The 20,638-nt window shown below is 39.8% G+C and overlaps 1 protein-coding gene across 1 annotated transcript in view; it reads left to right on the forward strand.

Moving 5' to 3' along the window:
- The window catches only part of LOC115459568 (serologically defined colon cancer antigen 8 homolog), a gene marked incomplete at its 3' end in the record, with an annotated part of 26,764 nt that extends 7,697 nt beyond the window's left edge, over positions 1-19,067 (forward strand). Inside the window, exons 2-3 of the mRNA XM_030189378.1 lie at positions 11,024-11,176; positions 18,933-19,067. Of these exons, the coding sequence (XP_030045238.1) occupies positions 11,024-11,176; positions 18,933-19,067 (288 nt within the window). The remainder of the gene's footprint in view (positions 1-11,023; positions 11,177-18,932) is intronic.
- Positions 19,068-20,638: the final 1,571 nt, after the last annotated feature.

Consider the following 20,638-nt stretch of genomic DNA (forward strand, 5'->3'; position numbering starts at 1 on the left):
CTGTGTTATATGAATGTGCTTTCTATACTGGCTATTATGATGTGATTTGTATTGCTGTCATATTTTTATTATATGATTGTTGTACTGTGTTGTATATATTTTTCTAGTACTGTATCATGTTACTCCTATTTCTAGGATTCAATTTGGCATCACCAAGTTTTTTGCCAAATAGTACCTGCCTTGGGTAAATATGAAGGCAGTTTATAAGTCCCCGAAAAAGCTCAATAAAATAGCTTCCTTTTCTTCAAAATTATCTATGCACAAAGTTATACTTCACCAAACAAAGCTTGAGATGATTTAAACAAAATTGTTTTAAACTTTTTTTTTACATTCAATAATTATCAACCCACCTCCAGAATATTCTATTCTGTTTCCTCCCCAGGAATTTATAAAAATATTTGTGAAGAAACCAAGACTTCAAATATTTTCTTTAGGGACGTTATTTGCTTAGGGGCCAAGACTCTGGTGTGCTCTTTCAATTATTGTATCAGTCACCTCTGCTTCCTCTCCCCCCATATCCATGATTTATTTACATATTTGCTTGACGGTGGTCACACATTCTGCTGAATCTGACTTCTGAGGAACGCGCCCCCACCCCCTCAAGACCTGTTCTCAATGTCCTCCACTCTGCACATATGGATACTTCTGACTGAAGCTCTGCCATTTGATTCTGTAAATATTTCATGCTCTCTGCCTGTTGCTCCTCTGTAAGCTCCAGTTTCTCTATTCTGCTGCTAAGGTTGACCTCATCATTCTGCAACTCCACCACTTCCTCCTTAATTTCCATCTTAACTGAAGCAATATTGTGCTTTAGATCACTTATCCAGTTTCTTGTTTCTGCCTTTATTGAAATTTCCTCTGTGCCATACACTTATTTCATTCCTGCTCTTTGCAAGTTGGTACTAGAGGCCCCTACTGTCTGCATCACCATTTCGCCACATGCATTTCTGTCCACACCATGTTCCTTCATGGCCACATTTGGGTATTTGTAGTCCTCCAACTGCTTCTGCCTAGGTATTATTAGCTTCCAACCTCAGCAATTCAACTTCAAATGTGGTCAGGTGAGAAAATTACTTTTATTAAGATGTTATATTCTTTGGCTGATGTCACTTCCTCCACTTTGGAATTGTTTTTACAATAGTAGTACTCTTGTCATTAAAGAGCACAGTTCAGTAGCCGACTGAGTCTTCAAGGCATAACATAAGTTTATTTTTTAGTCACCTTAAATTTTTTCCTATTGTTTGTTTAAAAAAAAACCCAAAAGACCGGAGAAATAGATTTTTAAACTATTACATTATAATTCGTATTGGGCTGTTTTGGTGAGGTGAATAATCAAATAATGTAAAGTGAAAATGTATAGTACCAGAATCAGGGAAACAAATATATGTATCAACAAACTATTAATAAATCAATGGCTTTTATCCATAGTTTAACTTTAATCACAAGAGCTCCTTGAGAGATATTAAACATAAGTGACTAAAGGGCTATTTTATGTTGTATATTTCATGTGTCTGTAAAACAGAATTTAAGTACTTTATGTAACCCCCAAATTAAATATACCCCAATCATTATATCTTTTTGAGAACATGCATAATACCTTTTTGAGAAGAATTTTCAACACATTTACCTGGATTTGAGATGGCAAAACCAGACTGGGAGTTCAGGTACCATGCAGGTCAAACTCATTGAGAGCTGTTCAGTACTGGAATGAAACAAACAACTGATCTGGCAACATAGGAAGCAGTGGCATACAGTAGATATGGAGCAACTAGTTGGAGTCTGAGCATGCTGGCTGAGACAGGTTGGAGGAAGGTGGTGGATGAATGACTGACTATAGGTGATGGGGCTAGCCTTTATGGGGAAGGGAGGAAATGGATGGTTGTCTGGGTAGAGAAGTGGGTTGATTAGCTGGCTAAGAGGTAGGAAGAGACTATTTGAAACAGGGTTACAGGGATTTACAGAGTGGACAACTGCATTAAGTTTCAGTTAAGAGCTAAATTTATCAAGTTTTCTTTCCATCTCTAGATACTAAATAAGTAAACTAGACTTAGTAAACAGACTGTGAAAGAAACAGACCAGAAAGAAAACCAAACAGTCCAATAAATAAGTCCAAACATACCTTATTAAGCAACAGAAGTAGAGAGATTAAAAACTGTGGCCAAAGTCACTTAACCCTCCATTGCCCCAGATAAAAAATAAATACCTCTGTATAATATGTAAACTGCTTTGATTGTAGCCACAGAAAGGTAGTATATCAAATCCCATCCCATTTCCCTTTAAATGGGCACAGTTTTTAACCCTTCCACTTTTGTTGCTTAATAAAGCATGTTTGGTCTTCTTTCGATCTGCTTCTTACCCTTCGCAGGTCTGGCCTTTGTGGGCTGTCTGCCTGCTTACTTTTTGTGAAAGATCAATGATAGACTTAAGATGATGATCCTGTCACTATCCCTGTAGCCCCATCTCCTTCCTTTAGTTACACACTCCACTGCTAGCGCCTAAATCAAGAAATTACTTTGCAAGAAAGACTAGAACAGTCAGCATCATGAAAAAAACTCATAGCTGTAGTTGCTATAGGGTAGCTACAACACAGAATTGGTTTCCTTTTAATTAAGTTCAAGTATTTTATAATTTCTGAGTTATGAACTGAGGACAGGTTTTTTTTATCCCCTTGTCCCTCATTTTTCTGCGGGCACAAAACTGTTAGGATTGGGCCCAACTGGAAGGAGTAATTCTTCCATTAGGAAGAAAATCCCCAAATAAACCAAATTGTTTGGGTAAGTAAATTCTGAATCATATTGCCTTAAATATAGCTGCAGTTATGAACAGACAAATTCTAAATTTGGTACTTTGGTTGTAAAAGAGCAAGTTATTGGCTTCACTTATTTAAAAAATGGATAACATCTTGATATTTAGTGCCATCTAGAGTCTAATTTATATAATGCTATTATGTAGCTTCAGAATTCTAATATCCATATTAATTTAATAGATAATGAATTCTTAGACACATATATTTTTATACTAGACCAACAGAAAAGGTGCAGTATACATGACTGAGAATATAAATGATTGTCAACTTTTAGTCAACATGTTTACTGAGAAATTTAATACAATCAGTAGCTATTTTACAGAGCTTTTTCCTGTCCTTGATGCTTTTTTTCCTCACTTATATGGGATAAAGGTGTCTCCCCCCCCCCCCCTTTAGTTTCTAAGGTAAACATGTGGTGATTTACTTCCCAAATGGATAACTCTTTATGTATGTTTGACACCAGCTAATTTGAGCAAGTAAAAGACCATGAGGGGAAGGTAATGTAGGAAATGCTATATTGGGTCAGACCAGTGGTTCGTCAACCACAGTTACCAATCTGTAGGGCTGTTTTACTAAGTTGATTAGGTACCTATACGCGCCCAACGCGTGTCAATTTAGAGTTACCGCCCGGTTAACACGTGGCCATTGCAGTAATTTTATTTTTGATGTGCGTCCGCTATGTGCGCCGGACAATATTTTTATCTTCTGACATGTGGGCGGTAATCGGGCAGTAATTGGCATTTTACATGCACAGACCATTACCACCTGGTTACCACGAGAGACCTTACTGCTAGGTCATTTGGCTGGCAGTAAGGTCTCAGACCCAAAATGGACGTGCAGCAATTTTCATTTTGCCGCACGTCCATTCTTGGAAATAATTTAAAAAAGGCATTTTTTTACAGGTGTGCTGAAAAATTATTCTGTGTGCGCCCAAAACACGCATCTACACTACCGCAGGCCATTTTTCAGCGCACTTTTGTAACAGGGCTCCTATATCAGTTACCTGGCATGACCCCAAGAAATAGATCCCGTTCTCATTGCTCATTACCAGGGATAAATAGCGGCATTCCCAGATCTATATGGATAATAAATTCATGGGCTTTTCCTCCAGGCCTGGTCTGACCCCTTTTTAAACCCAGTGATGCTAACTTCATTCACCACATTCTCCAGCAAAGAATTCCACAATTTAAATTTGCACTGAGTGGTAAAAATACTTTATTTATTTATTACATTTGTATCCCACATTTTCCTGCATAGCAGTAGGCTCAGTGTGGCTTACAGGTTCCGGAGAGTACCAACTCCGGGAATATATACAGAGTGGAAAATGCACTAACAGTAGGTGCAAGGAAGCTGATAAGGTTCCGAAAAAGAGAATACAACTCTGGGACGAATATATAGTAGCATACAGAGAGAAGTAATTCCAATGAGGCTGATAAGTATCTGGGGATGGGACTACAGCTTCTAGAGAGCAATACAGAGTAGGATAAGGGTAGAAGTACTACTACTACTACTTAACATTTCTACACTTAATTATAACTGGAGTGGTAAAATTTGTACAGTTTGAAGTAGTAGGATTATGTGGAAGGGGTATTGTTCATTTCTTCGATAGATGTGATGCATTGTTCATGAATTAGTTCGGGTCTGCTGGGTAGGCTTTCCAGAAGAGGTGAGTCTTGAAGTCTTTTCGGAATTTTAGATGGATGTTCACAGTTGTAATGTTTCTAGGTAATGCATTCCAGAGCTGGGTGCAAATGTAGGAAAAGCTGGATGCATATGTTGATTTGTATTTTAGTCCTGTACAGTTTGGGTAATGCAGGTTTAGAAACGTTCTTGATGATTCGATGATGTTTCTAGTTGGTAAGCCAATAAGTTCGGTCATGTAGGTTGGGGCCAGACCATGGCTTAGTTTGTGGACCAGAGTGCAAATTTTGAAGGCTATTCGTTCCTTAATTGGTAGCCAGTGCAGTATTTCACGTAGGGGTTTAGCACTTTCGAATCTTATCTTTCCGAAAATGAGTCTAGATGCCGTGTTCTGCGCGGTCTGGAGTTTCCTTTAAGATCTGTTCTTTGCATCCTGCATATATGGCGTTACAGTAGTCAACATGTGATAGTACCATTGTTTGAATTATGTTACGGAAAGTTTCCCTTGGGAAGAATTGTTTGATCCGTTTGAGTTTCCACATTGCATGGAACATTTTCTTCATGGTGGCAGAGGCTTGGCTCTCCAGGGTTAGGTTGGTGTCAATATTAATTCCAAGGATCTTCAGTTTGTCCAATATTGGGAGAGTATGTTCCAGAGTTTTGTGGATGAAGGGAGGTTTGTTTTGTGGTGAGAAGAGAGAATAAGGCAGTGAGTTTTTTTCCTTGTTGAGTTTGAATGCCGATCCCCAGGCATCCATTAAGCTTAAACTAGTCTTTATTGCAACAGTGATTTCTGTTGGATTAGAGTTGAACGATATGTAAATGATGACATCATCCGCATACAGAAAATGATTAAGATTTTGCTTGTATAGGGCATGAGCAAGGAGGATTATCATCAGATTAAATAATATGGGTGAGAGAGGTGAACCCTGGGGTACTCCGCAATCGGTACTCCATGATGGTGATATGTTTGAGTTTGCTTTTACTTGATAAGATCTTGTGGTTAGGAAACCCTTGATCCTTTTGAATATATTCCCTCCTATGCCTATCTTGTCGAGTATTCTTAATAGTATATAGTGGTCAACCATGTCAAATGCGCTTGACAAGTTGAATTGCAAGATGAGTATGTTTTTACATAATACGATTTCCTTTTTGAACTTGGCTAGGAGAGTTACCAGGACAGTTTCAGTACTGTGGAGAGATCTGAAGCCTGACTGTGATTCATAAAGGATTGAGAAATTGTTGATGTATTCAGTAAGTTGTTTAGCTACAATGCTTTCCATCAGTTTGGTTGTAAGTGGGATGGATGCCACAGGTCAGTAGTTGGTGATATCGTTAGTTTTCTTTTTGGTGTCTTTTGGTAATGGTGTGAGTAGTATATTACCTTTGTCTTTGGGGAATATGCCATGCTGGAACAAGAAGTTGAGGTGGGAGGTAAGTTCAGTGATGGGGGTGGGGGGTTCATTAGATAATTGGGGCAGGTGTCCAATTGACAATAGGCTGTAGAGATCTTATTGGTTGCTAGTGCTATTGTTTCTTGTGTGATCTGGGCGAAATTTGTCCAAGTTCGGTCGGCTGGGTATTCTTCTATGAGTCTAGCTCATTAAGTAAGGTATCAAGGTTGGTGTAGTCCTGTGACATATTTGTGTAGATCGACAATTTTGCCTTTGAAGTAGTTAGCAAGATCGTCTGCTGTTGGGATTCCTGATTTTGTTGATGACACTGGTTTTTTGTCTAGTAATTTATCAAGTAGCTTGTATAACTTTTTCATGATTTTGTGGTCAGAACCTAATTGTTCATTATAGTAGTTCCATTTGGATTTTTTGATCTCATATTTGTATTTTCTATGTGATTCTTTCCAAGTGTTTAGATTTTGATTGTTTTTTTTCTCCAAGCTCGTTCGAGTTGTCTGGTTCTAGATTTTAATTGTTTCACATTTTTGTTGAACCATGGGGTCCTGTTTGGTTTGTTTATTCAGTTGATTTTATATTTGTTACCTGTTAGCTTCATGGAATGATAACAGTCTTCCTATTCATCTAAAACCACGGCCCTTATAATCAATTGGGCTACTAATCAGATGAGAATAGGAAATCAAACCATTCCATTAGTAATAGAAGTGAGCTATATAGGTGTTATATTGGACACAAAACTGACTATGGGATGTCATACTCAAAAGGTATTTTTTATGCTGTGAGCTGCCCAGAACCACATTTGGTTAAGTGGAATACACACTGACTATGGAATGTCATACTCAAAAGGTATTTTTATGCTGTAATCTGCCTAGAACCACATTTGGTTAAGTGGAATACACACTGACTATGGAATGTCATACTCAAAAGGTATTTTTATGCTGTAATCTGCCTAGAACCACATTTGGTTAAGTGGAATACACATGCTAAAATTAAATGTAAATTAAATTAAATCAGTGTTTTATGAACTACATTTGCTTTGATGCCTGAAGCCATTGTTGTCCTCTGACAACTTCAGTACTGTTCAGACCTTGGTTAATCCTCTTCTGGGTTACTGCAATTCAGTTTTCTTAGGTTTGCCCTTTTCTACTGTGGAAGCTTTTCAACTGGCACAAAATTAGGGTGTGTACAATCGTTAGCCAATTTGTAGGCATTTGCTTGGCCAAAAAAATGTTCAGTTCATGCCCTTTTTATTACACATTTTCACATTTTTTAAAGGCACGTGTTGTATGCATCTAAGAAGTTAAAGATGCATACAGTTGTGTGTATGTTCATAGGTTTAGGAGCTTCCAAGCAATTTGTACACACTTTAATGTTTAGATGCTGAAATGAACCAAATACACACTCATGAATGCACACCCCTACCAGTTTGCTTATATATTGCAAAGCCTTGTTTTCTCATCATTGGTTTCTTATTTAGCTAGCATGCCCTATTAGGGATATATAAATGTTTGAAATAAGGACTATTTGAAAAGTTAAATAACCAATCCCTTTTTATACATTCCAACTCATTCATGATTTTACAAACTTCCATTGTATGTCCTCTCAGCCCTCTCTTCTTCATGCTAAAGAGCTCTAACTATTTGAGCCTTCCTCACAGGGAATCTGTCCATTGCCTTTATCATTCTCATCTCCTTTCTCTGAACCTTTTCTAGTTCCGCAGTCTTTTTTAAAAATGAGATAACCAGATCTGCACACAGCATTCAAGGTGTGGTCATGCCATTCATTGGTAGCTGTACTAGGCATTTGGTTTGGATCACACTTTCCAACTGAATAATCCCTGTTGTGCATATGACCTGTTAATATCCAGACACAGTTCCATATGATTTGTTAATGTCCAGACAGTTCCATTCCAGCAATGGGTCTATCACCAGCTCCAACTCAGCTGTCCTTGGTCACTGAGCACATGTGTAAGAATAGGCAGAGGGATAGATATGCATAAAATACAGTGTCCAGTGGAGTTTTAACTACAGACAGGCTGCCCAGGAGGTAGCTCAGAATCCTAGGCAAATGACTGTATTAGTATGTAAATGGTTGTATGCCAGAGTACAGTGCAACTTGTCATGCAACCCAGACTACACAAAGAAAAGTATGTAAAAGTGGGTGGGAGCGGGCTCACTTCTCTCTGTCCCTTTCCAGCAGTCCTGAATTTTCAGTTCTGTGTTGTTATCTCAAACAAAGCAACTCTTGTGGTTGGTAATCCAAGAGTTGGTTGTTTCCAAAGAACCAATTAGGTTGAAAGTGTCCACATGGTTTTGACAGCACAGAGTCTCTCTGATGCAGCATAACAGATGCCTATGTGAAATCTAATGTTGTGACTTGGCTGAGGGGTTTGCACTGATAATAGCTGTCTGTATACACAAAGTCTCACAATTGAATTGATCTAGTACACAGCAGGGAATAAAAACAGTAGCACAGGTACTTTGCTCACTTTTGTCCCACATAGCCTTTAAGCAATGCAATTCCAGCGTGTAGTTTACACAGGCAGGATGGCAGTCCTGCATTGTCAGTAATCCATGATTTGTAGTCTATGTAGAGTCAGCCAAAATTGGTTGTATATTCAGGTTCACACACAAAAATTGACAAGGCCATATGCCCCACAGGGCCTATCTTTAATAATCCCTGGTGTCTAGTGGGGTCAGGGCAGGAATGATCTCCAGTTACTCCTGCATCTTGCCAGTGCCGGGTTCAGAATAGTGCCAAGAACCCAGTTGTTGACTGTTCCCCATCCATCGCGAGCATGATGAGCTACTACTAGATTCTCTGCCTTTATATATTCTGGGTTCCTATATTGGGGAACTCTTTATCAAAATATATTTGGCTTGAACCTATGCTGCTTGGGTTCAAAGCTGTCCTAAAGATATATTTCTTTCAACAAGCATTTGGAGAGGATTAACTCAAATCTTGGGTGTGGGGCATAAGTATCAACATGCACCTCTTTTCTTAACCTTTTCTTTTCTGATGTCTTTTTTGAAAATTTTGTTGTGATGTAAACCACTATGATACGTGATATGAATTGTGTTGTGTTGCAAACTGTACGAGGAGAGACTTGCTGACCTCAACATGTATACCTTGGAGGAAAGGAGAAACAGGGGTGACATGATACAGACGTTCAAATATTTGAAAGGTATTAATCCGCAAACGAACCTTTTTCGGAGATGGGAAGACGGTAGAACTAGAGGACAAGAGGTTGAAGGGGGGCAGACTCAGGGCTAATGTCAGGAACTATTTTTTCACGGAGAGGGTGGTGGATATGTGGAACGCCCTCCCGCAGGAGGTGGTGGAGATGAAAACGGTAATGGAATTATTTATTTATTTATTGCATTTGTATCCTGCATTCCCCCACCTATTTGCAGGCTCAATGTGGCTTACATAGATTTGTTAACATTGTCATTTCAGGATATCAGATACAGTTAGTAATGTGTAGCGATCAAGGAAGGGAAGGGAAAAGAAGGAAGAGAGTGATTAGGGTAGTTATAGAAGGTGGGCGTTCATAATTGAGTGGGTTGGTGAGGTGACTTAGTGAGGCTATAGGTTCTCATTGTAGGCCTTGTTGAAGAAGAATGTTTTCAGAGATTTTTTGAAAGATAGTTGTTTCGTTGATTGCTTTCAAGTCTGTAGGTAATGCATTCCATAACTGCGTGCTCATGTAAGAGAAGGTAGTGGCATGCATCAGCTTGTATTTAAGTCCTTTACAGCTGGGGTAGTGCAGGTTGAGAAATTTGCGGGATGATCTTGTGGCGTTTCTGGGAGGTAGGTCCACGAGGTTTAGCATGTAGATTGGGGCTTCTGCGTGAATGATTTTTTTGTACAATCGTGCAGATCTTGAACGCAATGCGTTCCTTAAGTGGGAGCCAGTGAAGGAATCTTGTTTAGAAGGAATGGTTCCGCGGAATCTTAGCAGAGATTGGGTGGTGACACCCGTAATTGGGAAGCAAAATGTGAGCTGGGCAGACTTCTACAGTCTATGCCCTGATCATGACTGAATAGATAGGGATGGGCTGGAGTGTAAATTTTAAGGGGCTTCGACTTTAGCTTCAGAACAAGGACAAATCAAACTCGGGTATACATATAAAGTATCTTGTTGGGTAGACTGGATGGACCGTACAGGTCTTTATCTACCGTCATTTACTACTAGTAAAAAAGGCCCGTTTCTGTCAAATGAAACGGGCGCTAGCAAGGTTTTCCTCAGAGTGTGTGTGAGAGATGGAGAGTGTGATAGACAGAGAGTGTGTCAGAGAGAGTGTATGTGAGAGACAGAGAGTGAATGAGTGTGTGCCCCCTCCCCCCTCCCTTTATGGTTTGAGGCCCCCCTTCCATCCCCACCTCTCTGGTCTCAGAACCCCACCCCCACCCCCCCTGCAGCCTCCCATGTCCAGTGACCCTCCCCCCCCCTCCAGCCACCCAGGCTGACGTCACTCACAGCTGATTCCCAGGCAGGGGGAGGAGTAGGGAAACACGTGGAGCAAGTGGCAGGGAGCGGCGCATCAAACAACGACCCTCCTCTCCCCTGCCCCTCCTGCAGCCACCCATGTCCAGCGACCCTACTCTCCCCCTGCCCCCCTCACAGAACTGCCTTTATATAATACTAGTGTAAGTCTGCATTGTTGGGCTTAACTGTAGCAATTTGGTGCATAATTGAATTTATTCTATAACATATTTGCTGAAGTCCTGGGCACGCCCTTGACCTACTAATACCCTTCCCCAATCCTCACCACCCTTAAATTGTTTGATGTGGATTTTGCATGCACATGTTATAGAACACTGACTAAGGCTGGTTTTGCGTGACAATTATTGCTAGTTTCCTCAATTATCAGCTCAACTAACCTTAGTCTACAACTTGTGCATGCAATTTTGAATGCTAAGCATACAGCTGACATGCGAGTTTATAGAATTTGTGGGTTAGCCTCTTTCACTGTTGTTATATCTACTAATTTAGTAGAAAAGCACTGATCTATTCTCACTTGCATGTTACTTTTTGTATCCACTTGTCAGATTCTAAAGGAAGGCAATTCGCTTGAGAATGTACAATTTTCTAAGTCATCCTTTGTTGAATCTCCTATATTGGTTATTTATGTGGAAAAATGTAATTAAATTCTCTCACTAGGCTTTAGTCCACTGTGAACAACTAGGAAATGAGATAATAAGACAGAGAGAACGTCTTGAAAGAGAACTGTTTGCTCAACAAGATAAGAGAGCTGGTGAAAAAGAAGCAATCCGAGAAGAAATGAAGAAAGAACGGGAAGAATTGTCATTAAAGGTAATAATGCGTTTGTTATTTTGTGTTTTCTCTGAGGACAAGCAGGCCGTTGTATTCTCACAGCTGGGTGATGTCATCCGCCGAAGCCCAGTGTGGATGCTGACTAGTAAAATTAACTTAGAACTTTCTAGCAAATTCCCCACCGCACATGCGCTGGTGCCTTCATGCCAAAAGTGCTAGCATAGGTTTTTCAGTATGCATTATTTTGTTCTCCTCTCAGTATGTATTTTCTCTCTCATTCACAGTGCCCTTTCCATGCAGGTATTTTACTCCTTTTTTTGAGTATTTTTCATTTCCTCTTTATTTTATTTTGTTTCCCTTTAATTTTAGTGGCAATTTGCTAGGCCCATTTAGGCTGGATCACCCACTTCAATCTGAATGCTGCTCCTTTCAATGCTCACAATTGAGTTTAATTTGGTTTCGATTCTTTTCTTGATATCCCAGAAGACCCCAAGTGGCTTCAAAAGGTGTGCCCAATGTAATCTGGTGATTTCCATGATGAACCCTCACTCTTGGATTATTGGATGCCTTGGACCTAACCATGACCCTAACTCTTGTTCTCTCTGTTGAAAATGCAGTTGAGAACACAGAGGGTGCACCAGGTCCAACAGGAGAGAATTTTTGGCTCCTTGGAGACCGCTGCATTGACATCTGCACTGGAATCATCAGCATCAATGGCTGCGCAAGACTTCAACATCCACTGGGAGTGCACCGGCATTGAGAAGGTCTCCACCTCTTTCGACATCGGCTGCTGAGTATAGGTCCTGGGGCTGGTCAGCATTGGACCCAACACTGAGGGTTTGTCATCCTTGGCACTGTAGGACTGTGACGCTGAGCATCAGAGGAAGCCCATTAAGAAGAATTGTCAGTCCTCATTGATGCACGATGCCGAGAGCACCCTGACATTGGCGTTGCTGGTACCCGAGAATCTCCATCTTTGGAAGAAGTGCTGGTGTGCAAGTCTCTGGGCAGGCAGTTTCCTGTTACCAGTGTGGCACTGATTCCTTCTCAGGCTACCTTTTTCCTGGCTCCCCTGCCTTTGCCAGTGCCTACATTCAATGAGCAGTTCAGAGCAATGCTCAGAGAGGAGTTGGTGCAACTGTAATCCACTTGCAGCAGCTGCAGAGTGAGGGCACTTGCAGCAGCTGCAGATCAGCCACAGATTCTTTCTGAGACTCCATCCATGCCTGAGATCCTCAATGCTGACACCTCGAAGGGTGTCTATGTGAACATCAACATATACAGTATCACTTACGAGATGGGGGAAGAAGCTTCCCCGGAGTCTGAGGGTAGGGCTGTACTTCGGCGCTCTTTGGAGCATGGACATGGTTCCACTGAGCCGAGACAGGCACAGACTGACTCAGCTCTGTCTGAGTATGGTGAGGAGTCTGAATAGGACTGCTCATGGGACTCAGTAAAGAACTCTCATTACTTTTCAGAGGAGGGGTCTTATGGGGTCACTTCTGATCCCTCCCCACATCAAGAGAGATGTAAATCTCCCCCTGAGGGTCTCTTTCACAGGTTTTGTGAAGGAGATGGCTTCGGCCATCCCATTTAGAGAAACATAGAACATAACGGCAGATAAAGGCCATATGACCCATCCAGTCTACCCATCCTCTGTAACCCCTAATTCTTCCTGTTCCTAAGCGATCCCACATGCTTATCTCATGCCTTTTTAAACTCTGGAACAATCCTCGACTCCACCACCTACACCGGGAGGCCATTCCATGCCTCCACCACCCTTTCTGTGAAATAATACTTCCTCAGTTTGCTCCTAAGCCTAATCCCTCTCAACTTTGTCGTATGCCCCCTCATTCCAGAGCTCTCCTTCATTTGAAAAAGGCTCTCTTCCTGTACATAAATACTTGGAGATATTTAAACGTTTCTGTCATGTATCCTCTCTCCGTCCTCTCTTCCAGCGTATACATGTTGAGATTCATAAGCCTGTCCCTATAATTTTTGCATTCAATACCGCTTACTAATTTCGTAGCCGCCCTCTGGACCAACTCCATCCTGTTTATATCTTTCCGTAGGTGCGGTCTCCAGAACTGCACGCAGTACTCCAAATGAGGCCTCACCAGAGACTTAACCTCTGTGTAATGTCCTTTAAAAAATAAAGAAGGGCGGGTTCTCTTGTAATCAATTACAAGAGATTTATCATATAAGATCTATAGATTATTATGCTTATCTCCAAGTAAAACACTATGTTCACTCTTTGGAATCTCACGGTTTGACAGAAAAAGCAGTAGAACAAGTTGAAAAGGCTTATTTACTTGCTAAAGAAGGGGGAAAAAACAATACTTCTTTTTATCATAAATACTGTGAGCTAAGCAAATGCCTTCCTCTTTGGATCCATGGGCTCAGCATTGGTCTCAGGATTTGGGCATGGAAATTACACCAGCTATGCTCCAGGGTCTTGTTCCAAAACCCTTGAATGCTAATTTAAAAGAACAAATACATGTTTGCCTTTAGGGCTTACATTCCAGGAGTGGCCTAGTGGTTAGGGTGGTAGACTTTGGTCCTGGGGAACTGAGGAACTGAGTTCAATTCCCAGCACAGGCAGCTCCTTGTGACTCTGGGCAAGTCACTTAACCCTGCATTGCCCGCCGCATTGAACCTGCCATGAGTGGGAAAGCGCGGGGTACAAATGTAACAACAACAGCATTGCACCTGACAGAGCCCAGAACATGGCCCTGATGCTGTTTGCAAAAAAATGTGGAATGGGGGGAACTACATTAAGTCATCTATTTAGGATTTGTGAGTCTATTCAGTGATTTTGGGAGCAAGTGCATCATTAAATAATTAGTTTTACATAAAGAGATTCCATTTAGTGTTCAATTATTTTTATGTCATGATTGTACACACATTCTAGTTCTAATTTATTTATTTATATCACAGTTTATATACAGTTCTATCTTACGTTCTAGGTGGTTCACAACATATCACATCCTTAATTTTGAACATAGAACATCAGACATCATGCAAACATGACATTGTATAATCCTAAAAATAATATACCAGAAATACATTCCAAGACAAAAAAACAGTGGCAGATTAAAAAAAAAATGTAAGAAAATATTTTTTTCAATCAGTACAAAATTAAGCTGTAGAATTTATAACAGGAGGATGTGGTCAACGTTAGTAGTTTATCAGAATATAAAACAAGATAAGGAAAGTTTCTTATTAGTTTTATGCTCTGCTGCATAAAACTAAGATGGAGTATTTCTCTAAATTAGGTCCTCTCCGACCCCCTCTAAAGAGCTTTTTCAAGTCTTTTCAACGTTAACACTGCCTCCTGGCTCTAGAATTGCTAATTTAGATGTTAGTCTCTGTGTCAATATTTTTTGTGTAAGGTAGCAATGTTGGAATCTTTCTTTCCTCCTTTATCGCCATCAGCATTTTCTGCAATATCGCAGAAATTTAATATCCCCTCATTTCAATATTTCTCAAAACTTTTGTCTTCTCTGAAAGCGACTATCTAAATTGGACCCGCTCCCATCTTCTTGGCTGTCTAACCTTCAGTTATTGCCTGTAGCACATAAATTAGTATCTAATAGTCTTTCCTTAGGTCTAGTTCCTAAGGCTTGGAAGATGGCAGTGGTTCAGCCACTACTAAAGAACCCTAAATTGGACCCTTCAGTCTCAGCTCCTTATTGCCCGGTTTAGAATTTGAGCTTCCTTTCTAAAGTGACTGAGAAGGTGGTATATGAACAACTTCTTTCCCACGTTGAAGCTTCTCATGTTTTACATCCTCATCAATCCGGGTTTCTGGTAGGTAAATAGCACTGAGACTATCATGGCATCACTTTTGAATGAGATTCATAGCAGACTTGACAGTGGTAAGGTAGCTTTAATTGTGTCATTAGCTCTTTCTGCTGTGTTTGACCTGGTGAATCATGCACTTTTATTGAACAAATTACAGGCGATTGGAATTACATGTAAGGTACTGGGCTAGTTTTCATCTTTTCTAGAAAACCATTCCTTCTCAGTGTATGCATCTGGTCAGCTTTCAGCGACTTTTGAGATTTGCTGCAGAGTTCCACAGGGATCAATCCTCTCTCCCTTATTGTTCAATATGTTTATAAATCCCCTACCTACTTTGATTCAGTCTTGTTCTATTTCATCTTATTTATATGCTGATAAAATTTTGTTGGTTTATTATATGGACCCACTAAATATTGACCTCCAGTCACATCAGAGTTGTTTGGAAAAGGTGACTGCTAAGTTGAAGGATCATCGCTTAGTCCTCAGTGAGGACAAGACCATTGTTTGTTGGGTGGGTGACTATGGCCCTCTCCTAACTTTACATCCTATTTTGTTTAGCAAACAACCTTCCCCCATGACTTCTTTCTGTTATTTTGGAGTAATAATAAACTTCTACTTGACTTTACTCAACACATTTCCTCGATTTAAAAAAAAAAAGTATTTTCATACTGCAACAATTGTGTAGTATTCGTAGGTTAATAGACAAGGAGCTTTTACATACCCTTTACCATGCTCATTTGACCTCCCCCTTGGATTACTGTAATGTGATTTATGCAGGGGTTCCCCAGTGTACTCTTAAACACTTACAATCCTTGCAGAATATGGCAGCTCGCTTCCTCTGTCGAGCAAAGCACTGAGATCTCGTGACCATTCTGTTTCGGCTACCTGTCAAGTTTTGGATCCAGGTTAAGATTCTTACTTTGGACTTTAAGGCAATATATGACGGAACATCTGATTATTTGGCAGCTCTGGCTGTTCCCTATGCTCCCCATCGGATCTTTTGTTCTCTTAGTGACCATAGACTGGTCATGCCTGGTCCCTTCTCAGGCACGCTGGGAATCTACACATAACAGTTCTTTTTTCTTTGCAGCCCCCCATCCTTGGAAAAATATGCCTTTAGAGGTCCAGCAAGAATCATCCTTGAAATTATTTAAGACAAAGTTAAAAACTCATTTATTTTTGGAGGCTTTTGGAGTACAGTGATACTGGAGGCAGGGTTATGAGTGGCACTATTTTTATTAGCATGTTTTTACCTGTTGTATGTTTTGGTTTTATTGTTTTCTTGGATGAATGACTGATGATCTTTCCTGTACTATTTATTTATTTTTATTTATTTGTGACATATCCCACATTATCCCAAACAAGTTTGAGTTCAATGTGGCTTACAATAAACAGTATTGGATACAAAACTAAGAATAATGCATAAGAAAGTAATTTGTTGTAAGAATCAAATTACTAGAATGGAGTTCTTTTCTTTTGTTAATAATGTTTGTAAATCATCTACATTTGGCATTGCCATAGACTGGCGATTCATTAAATCCTGAAATAAACATAAACATATCCATTATTAAGTGTTAGGTAAGTTTGGAGAATGTAACCTCCAACTGCTGGCAGAGAAAGAGGAATTGCAAGGTTCCGCGTTAGGAGTTACAGATCAAGAAAGGGATCTGGGTGTCGTCGTCGATGATACGCTGAAACCTTCTGCTCAGTGTGCTGCTGCGGCTAGGAAAGCGAATAGAATGTTGGGTGTTATTAGGAAGGGTATGGAGTCCAGGTGTGCGGATGTTATAATGCCGTTGTATCGCTCCATGGTGCGACCGCACCTGGAGTATTGTGTTCAGTACTGGTCTCCGTATCTCAAAAAAGATATAGTAGAATTGGAAAAGGTACAGCGAAGGGCGACGAAAATGATAGTGGGGATGGGACGACTTTCCTATGAAGAGAGGCTGAGAAGGCTAGGGCTTTTCAGCTTGGAGAAGAGACGGCTGAGGGGAGATATGATAGAAGTGTATAAAACAATGAGTGGAATGGATCGGGTGGATGTGAAGCGACTGTTCACGCTATCCAAAAATACTAGGACTAGAGGGCATGAGTTGAAGCTACAGTGTGGTAAATTTAAAACGAATCGGAGAAAATGTTTCTTCACCCAACGTGTAATTAGACTCTGGAATTCGTTGCCGGAGAACGTGGTACGGGCGGTTAGCTTGACGGAGTTTAAAAAGGGGTTAGATAGATTCCTAAAGGACAAGTCCATAGACCGCTATTAAATGGACTTGGAAAAATTCCGCATTTTTAGGTATAACTTGTCTGGAATGTTTTTACGTTTGGGGAGCGTGCCAGGTGCCCTTGACCTGGATTGGCCACTGTCGGTGACAGGATGCTGGGCTAGATGGACCTTTGGTCTTTCCCAGTATGGCACTACTTATGTACTTATGTACTTATGATCATCTCATTAGGTTCTGTTTAATACTTCTTCCAAGCAGCATGGATTGGCTACAGTTGGAGACAGGATACTTGTTACAGTGGACCATTGATTTAATCCATTATCACAATTATTTTCTCAGTGCCTATTCCCTAAAAAAGAAGGTAATGAAAATTAAATGCACAAACAGAAAACAAGCAATATAAGTTGGGCTACAACTTAAATTTAGAAACCCAAATACATCATCTACTCAAGAACAACTGAATTAAATCTACCAGAGAAAATATTTGAAAAGTTAAAAAAAAAAGACTTGATAGGAATTTTAACAAGCAGATTTCTATTAGCAAATGTAATAACATATTGTCTTCTGCCAAGAGGGAACATGAAGCATAGCATAGTGTGTGCTGTCTTTATAATATGTATTCACTCTACTACTAGAGAGCAAGTCAAAATCATATCAACATCCATACGAAAATACTCACTTTCTTAATATTCATCAGGTTTATTAGGAATAAGAAAACAAGGAATTTATTATAGATAGATGAGCGAGTGCACTAATTCTGGTGAAAACAAGTGTGATGAGTTCTATAGTTTCTACAGTTGAATATAGATGACTAAATGAATGGATGACTTAAACTTGGAGGGGTATTTTTGATATGACATCCAATGTCTATCTTTTTTTTCCCCGAAAATACCGTTTATAACAAGGTTTTATGCTCTGTGCATTTTATCTTTTTAGGCCATTTTCAGAAAAAAAAGTACAAGTGAAAAATGTAGAAAATCAAGCCATTAGGATGTTGGAGGGGCCCATATTTTTAGTAGACTGGTCCCCCAGACATCACAGGAGAGCAATGGGCAGTGCAGAATGTCATCTAATTGTTTGGGGTCAAAAAATTGAAATTGTTTGCCCTCAAATAAAATAAAACACAAGCAAGGAAATCGTAGCACAAAGTTGTCCCCCACGGCTTGAACTCTAAGCCAATAGGCCAAGAAAGCCTTACAACTCATTTGTATCACTCTAGCCAAATCGGGAAAAAAAATATTATTTTTGATCCCATAAACAATGTCTTCAAATATCTAAAGGAAAGTCTCAGAACACTATTGCGATTTGACTCTAAGGCAAAAGTCACCACCATTGTAGTTATCTGTGTAATAACGTTAAAGATGACTCCAAAAAAAGATGTTAATTTCAAATCGCCCTCACCCGCACATTCAGGCCTCCCAATCTCCTAATGCCCAAAATATAATGGGCCCCAGTAACTGGAGGCAGTGATTCTGGAGGAATCTTGAGAACATCCACCATGTATTTTTTAAACATGTCCAAAGATGAAAAAAGAGAACACTTGGGAAAGTAGAGGAATCTCATTATGCCTCTTAGACTGATTTTCCAAACGTGTGTATACACTCTTTGAGGGACACCACCTTAAAACTTTCCATAGTTTGTACTCTAGATTTTAAAGCCTCTAATTCAGAGATCTGCTGACTGGTCACTTATGCCTGAGTCTCTCAGTGTTATTCATTTATATTTGTACTTCAGTGTTTTTACATTTTATTTTGTTTTTCATCCAGGTAATATCTTTATCAGAGGATGTGGCCCGATTAGAGGCTCAACTTGAGAGAGTTATGAGAGAGAAGAACAGTATAGAAAATCAATTACAAGGAGCACAAAATCAACTCTGCTGTCAACAAACAGAGGTTACAAAGGTAACAATTTTTAGAAGTTGTTCATGTAAGAATACAAACACTCCCCTACTCCTGGTTTTTTTTTTTTTTTGGGGGGGGGGGGGTTAGCATTCTAGTTTTAAGTTTCATAAAGTTCAAAATAAAAATATTTATTCATATCTTGAAAACAAAACAAAAAAATATTGTAGTGGTTCATCTTTGAAATAGAAAAACATCCAAAAAGCTGCAGATGGACATTTTTTTTATCAAATCATCCAAATCGCTATTTTTTAAATCCATTTTTAAGACTTTTTCTATGCAGTTCATCTGCAGTGCATCCAAATTACAAGGGAGCGTCTTGGGGTTGGGTTTTGGGCATTCACAGAACTTAGACGTTTTTCTGCCAAAATGGAACAAAGCAAAAACGTCCAGGGCTAACAGATGTTTTGGTCTAGACCAGGTTCAGTCACAAAAAGGTGCACTAAATGACCACATGACCACTGGAGGGATTAAGGCATGACCCTTCCTTTACTCCTTCATTGGTCACTGACCCCTCCCACTCCCCAAACATGTGAAAGAAACAGTACATATAAGTCTGTATGACAGCTTTATATGTTATGGCCAGTCCTTTTAGAGCAGCAAGCAGGTCCCTGGAGTAACCTTGTAGACCTAGGCCCGTCCCCTTCTCCTCTAACTAATAAACTTGTGGTGGAATGTTTGAGCCCTCCATAACCTACCCAAAATCTACTGAATCCACGTATAGGTGACACCTGCAGTTAGGTACAGTAGGTTTTGGGTGGGGTTTTGAGGGCTCTTCATACAATATAAGGGGGTAACGGTGAGATGTGTACCTGGGACCTTTTATGTGAAGTCCACTGCTGCGCTCCCTAAGGTGCCCCACTGCTGTGCTGGAATGTTTGTGTGTCCTCCCCCCCCCCCCCCCCCCCCCCCATCTCAATGGCTTATATATGTGCGTTTTTCTCTTGGACTTTTTTTTCCCCCAAAAATGGTAACAGAAGAAAAACGCACTGGGCAGAAACGTCTAGGAAATGACCATTTTCAAAACAAAAAGATAGACGTTATTCTGGTTTGAAAAGGCCTTGTTTGCCATTTGATATTTGGAAATTTTTAGCAAAACGTTCAAAATTGGATTTAGATGTCATATCGAAAATTCCCCTCATAATCTTTAACAAGACAATGCATGCATTGCATTAGGTATTGTCAATTGCTAACTGCTGTGGCGTTTGTTTTATTTCTGTCCTTATGTGTAGCTGCAATAGTTTTTCTTACTGTATGAAAAATCCATTTCTGCTCTCTTTGTACTAGTGTATATATTGGAAGCACACAAGTAATATAATGTTTCCTTTTTATCGATTAAAATAATTCAAGCTCAGTTTTGTATAGGTTATCTAGGTTGGCAAAAAGATGCCTTAGTCAGGATGCAGATATATACACTTTTGATTATATATACTTTGCAGTGTATTTTACAAAAGGCTGATGATTTCAAGATAAAGTAATGACTAGAACCATAGGAATTCTGGGCAGCATAGGAAGAAGTATGAATAGTAAGAAAAAGAAAGTGAAGTGCCTCTGTATACAATAAAAACTGAGTA

Source organism: Microcaecilia unicolor, unplaced genomic scaffold, assembly GCF_901765095.1.
Source record: "Microcaecilia unicolor unplaced genomic scaffold, aMicUni1.1, whole genome shotgun sequence".
Classification (NCBI taxonomy): domain Eukaryota; kingdom Metazoa; phylum Chordata; class Amphibia; order Gymnophiona; family Siphonopidae; genus Microcaecilia; species Microcaecilia unicolor.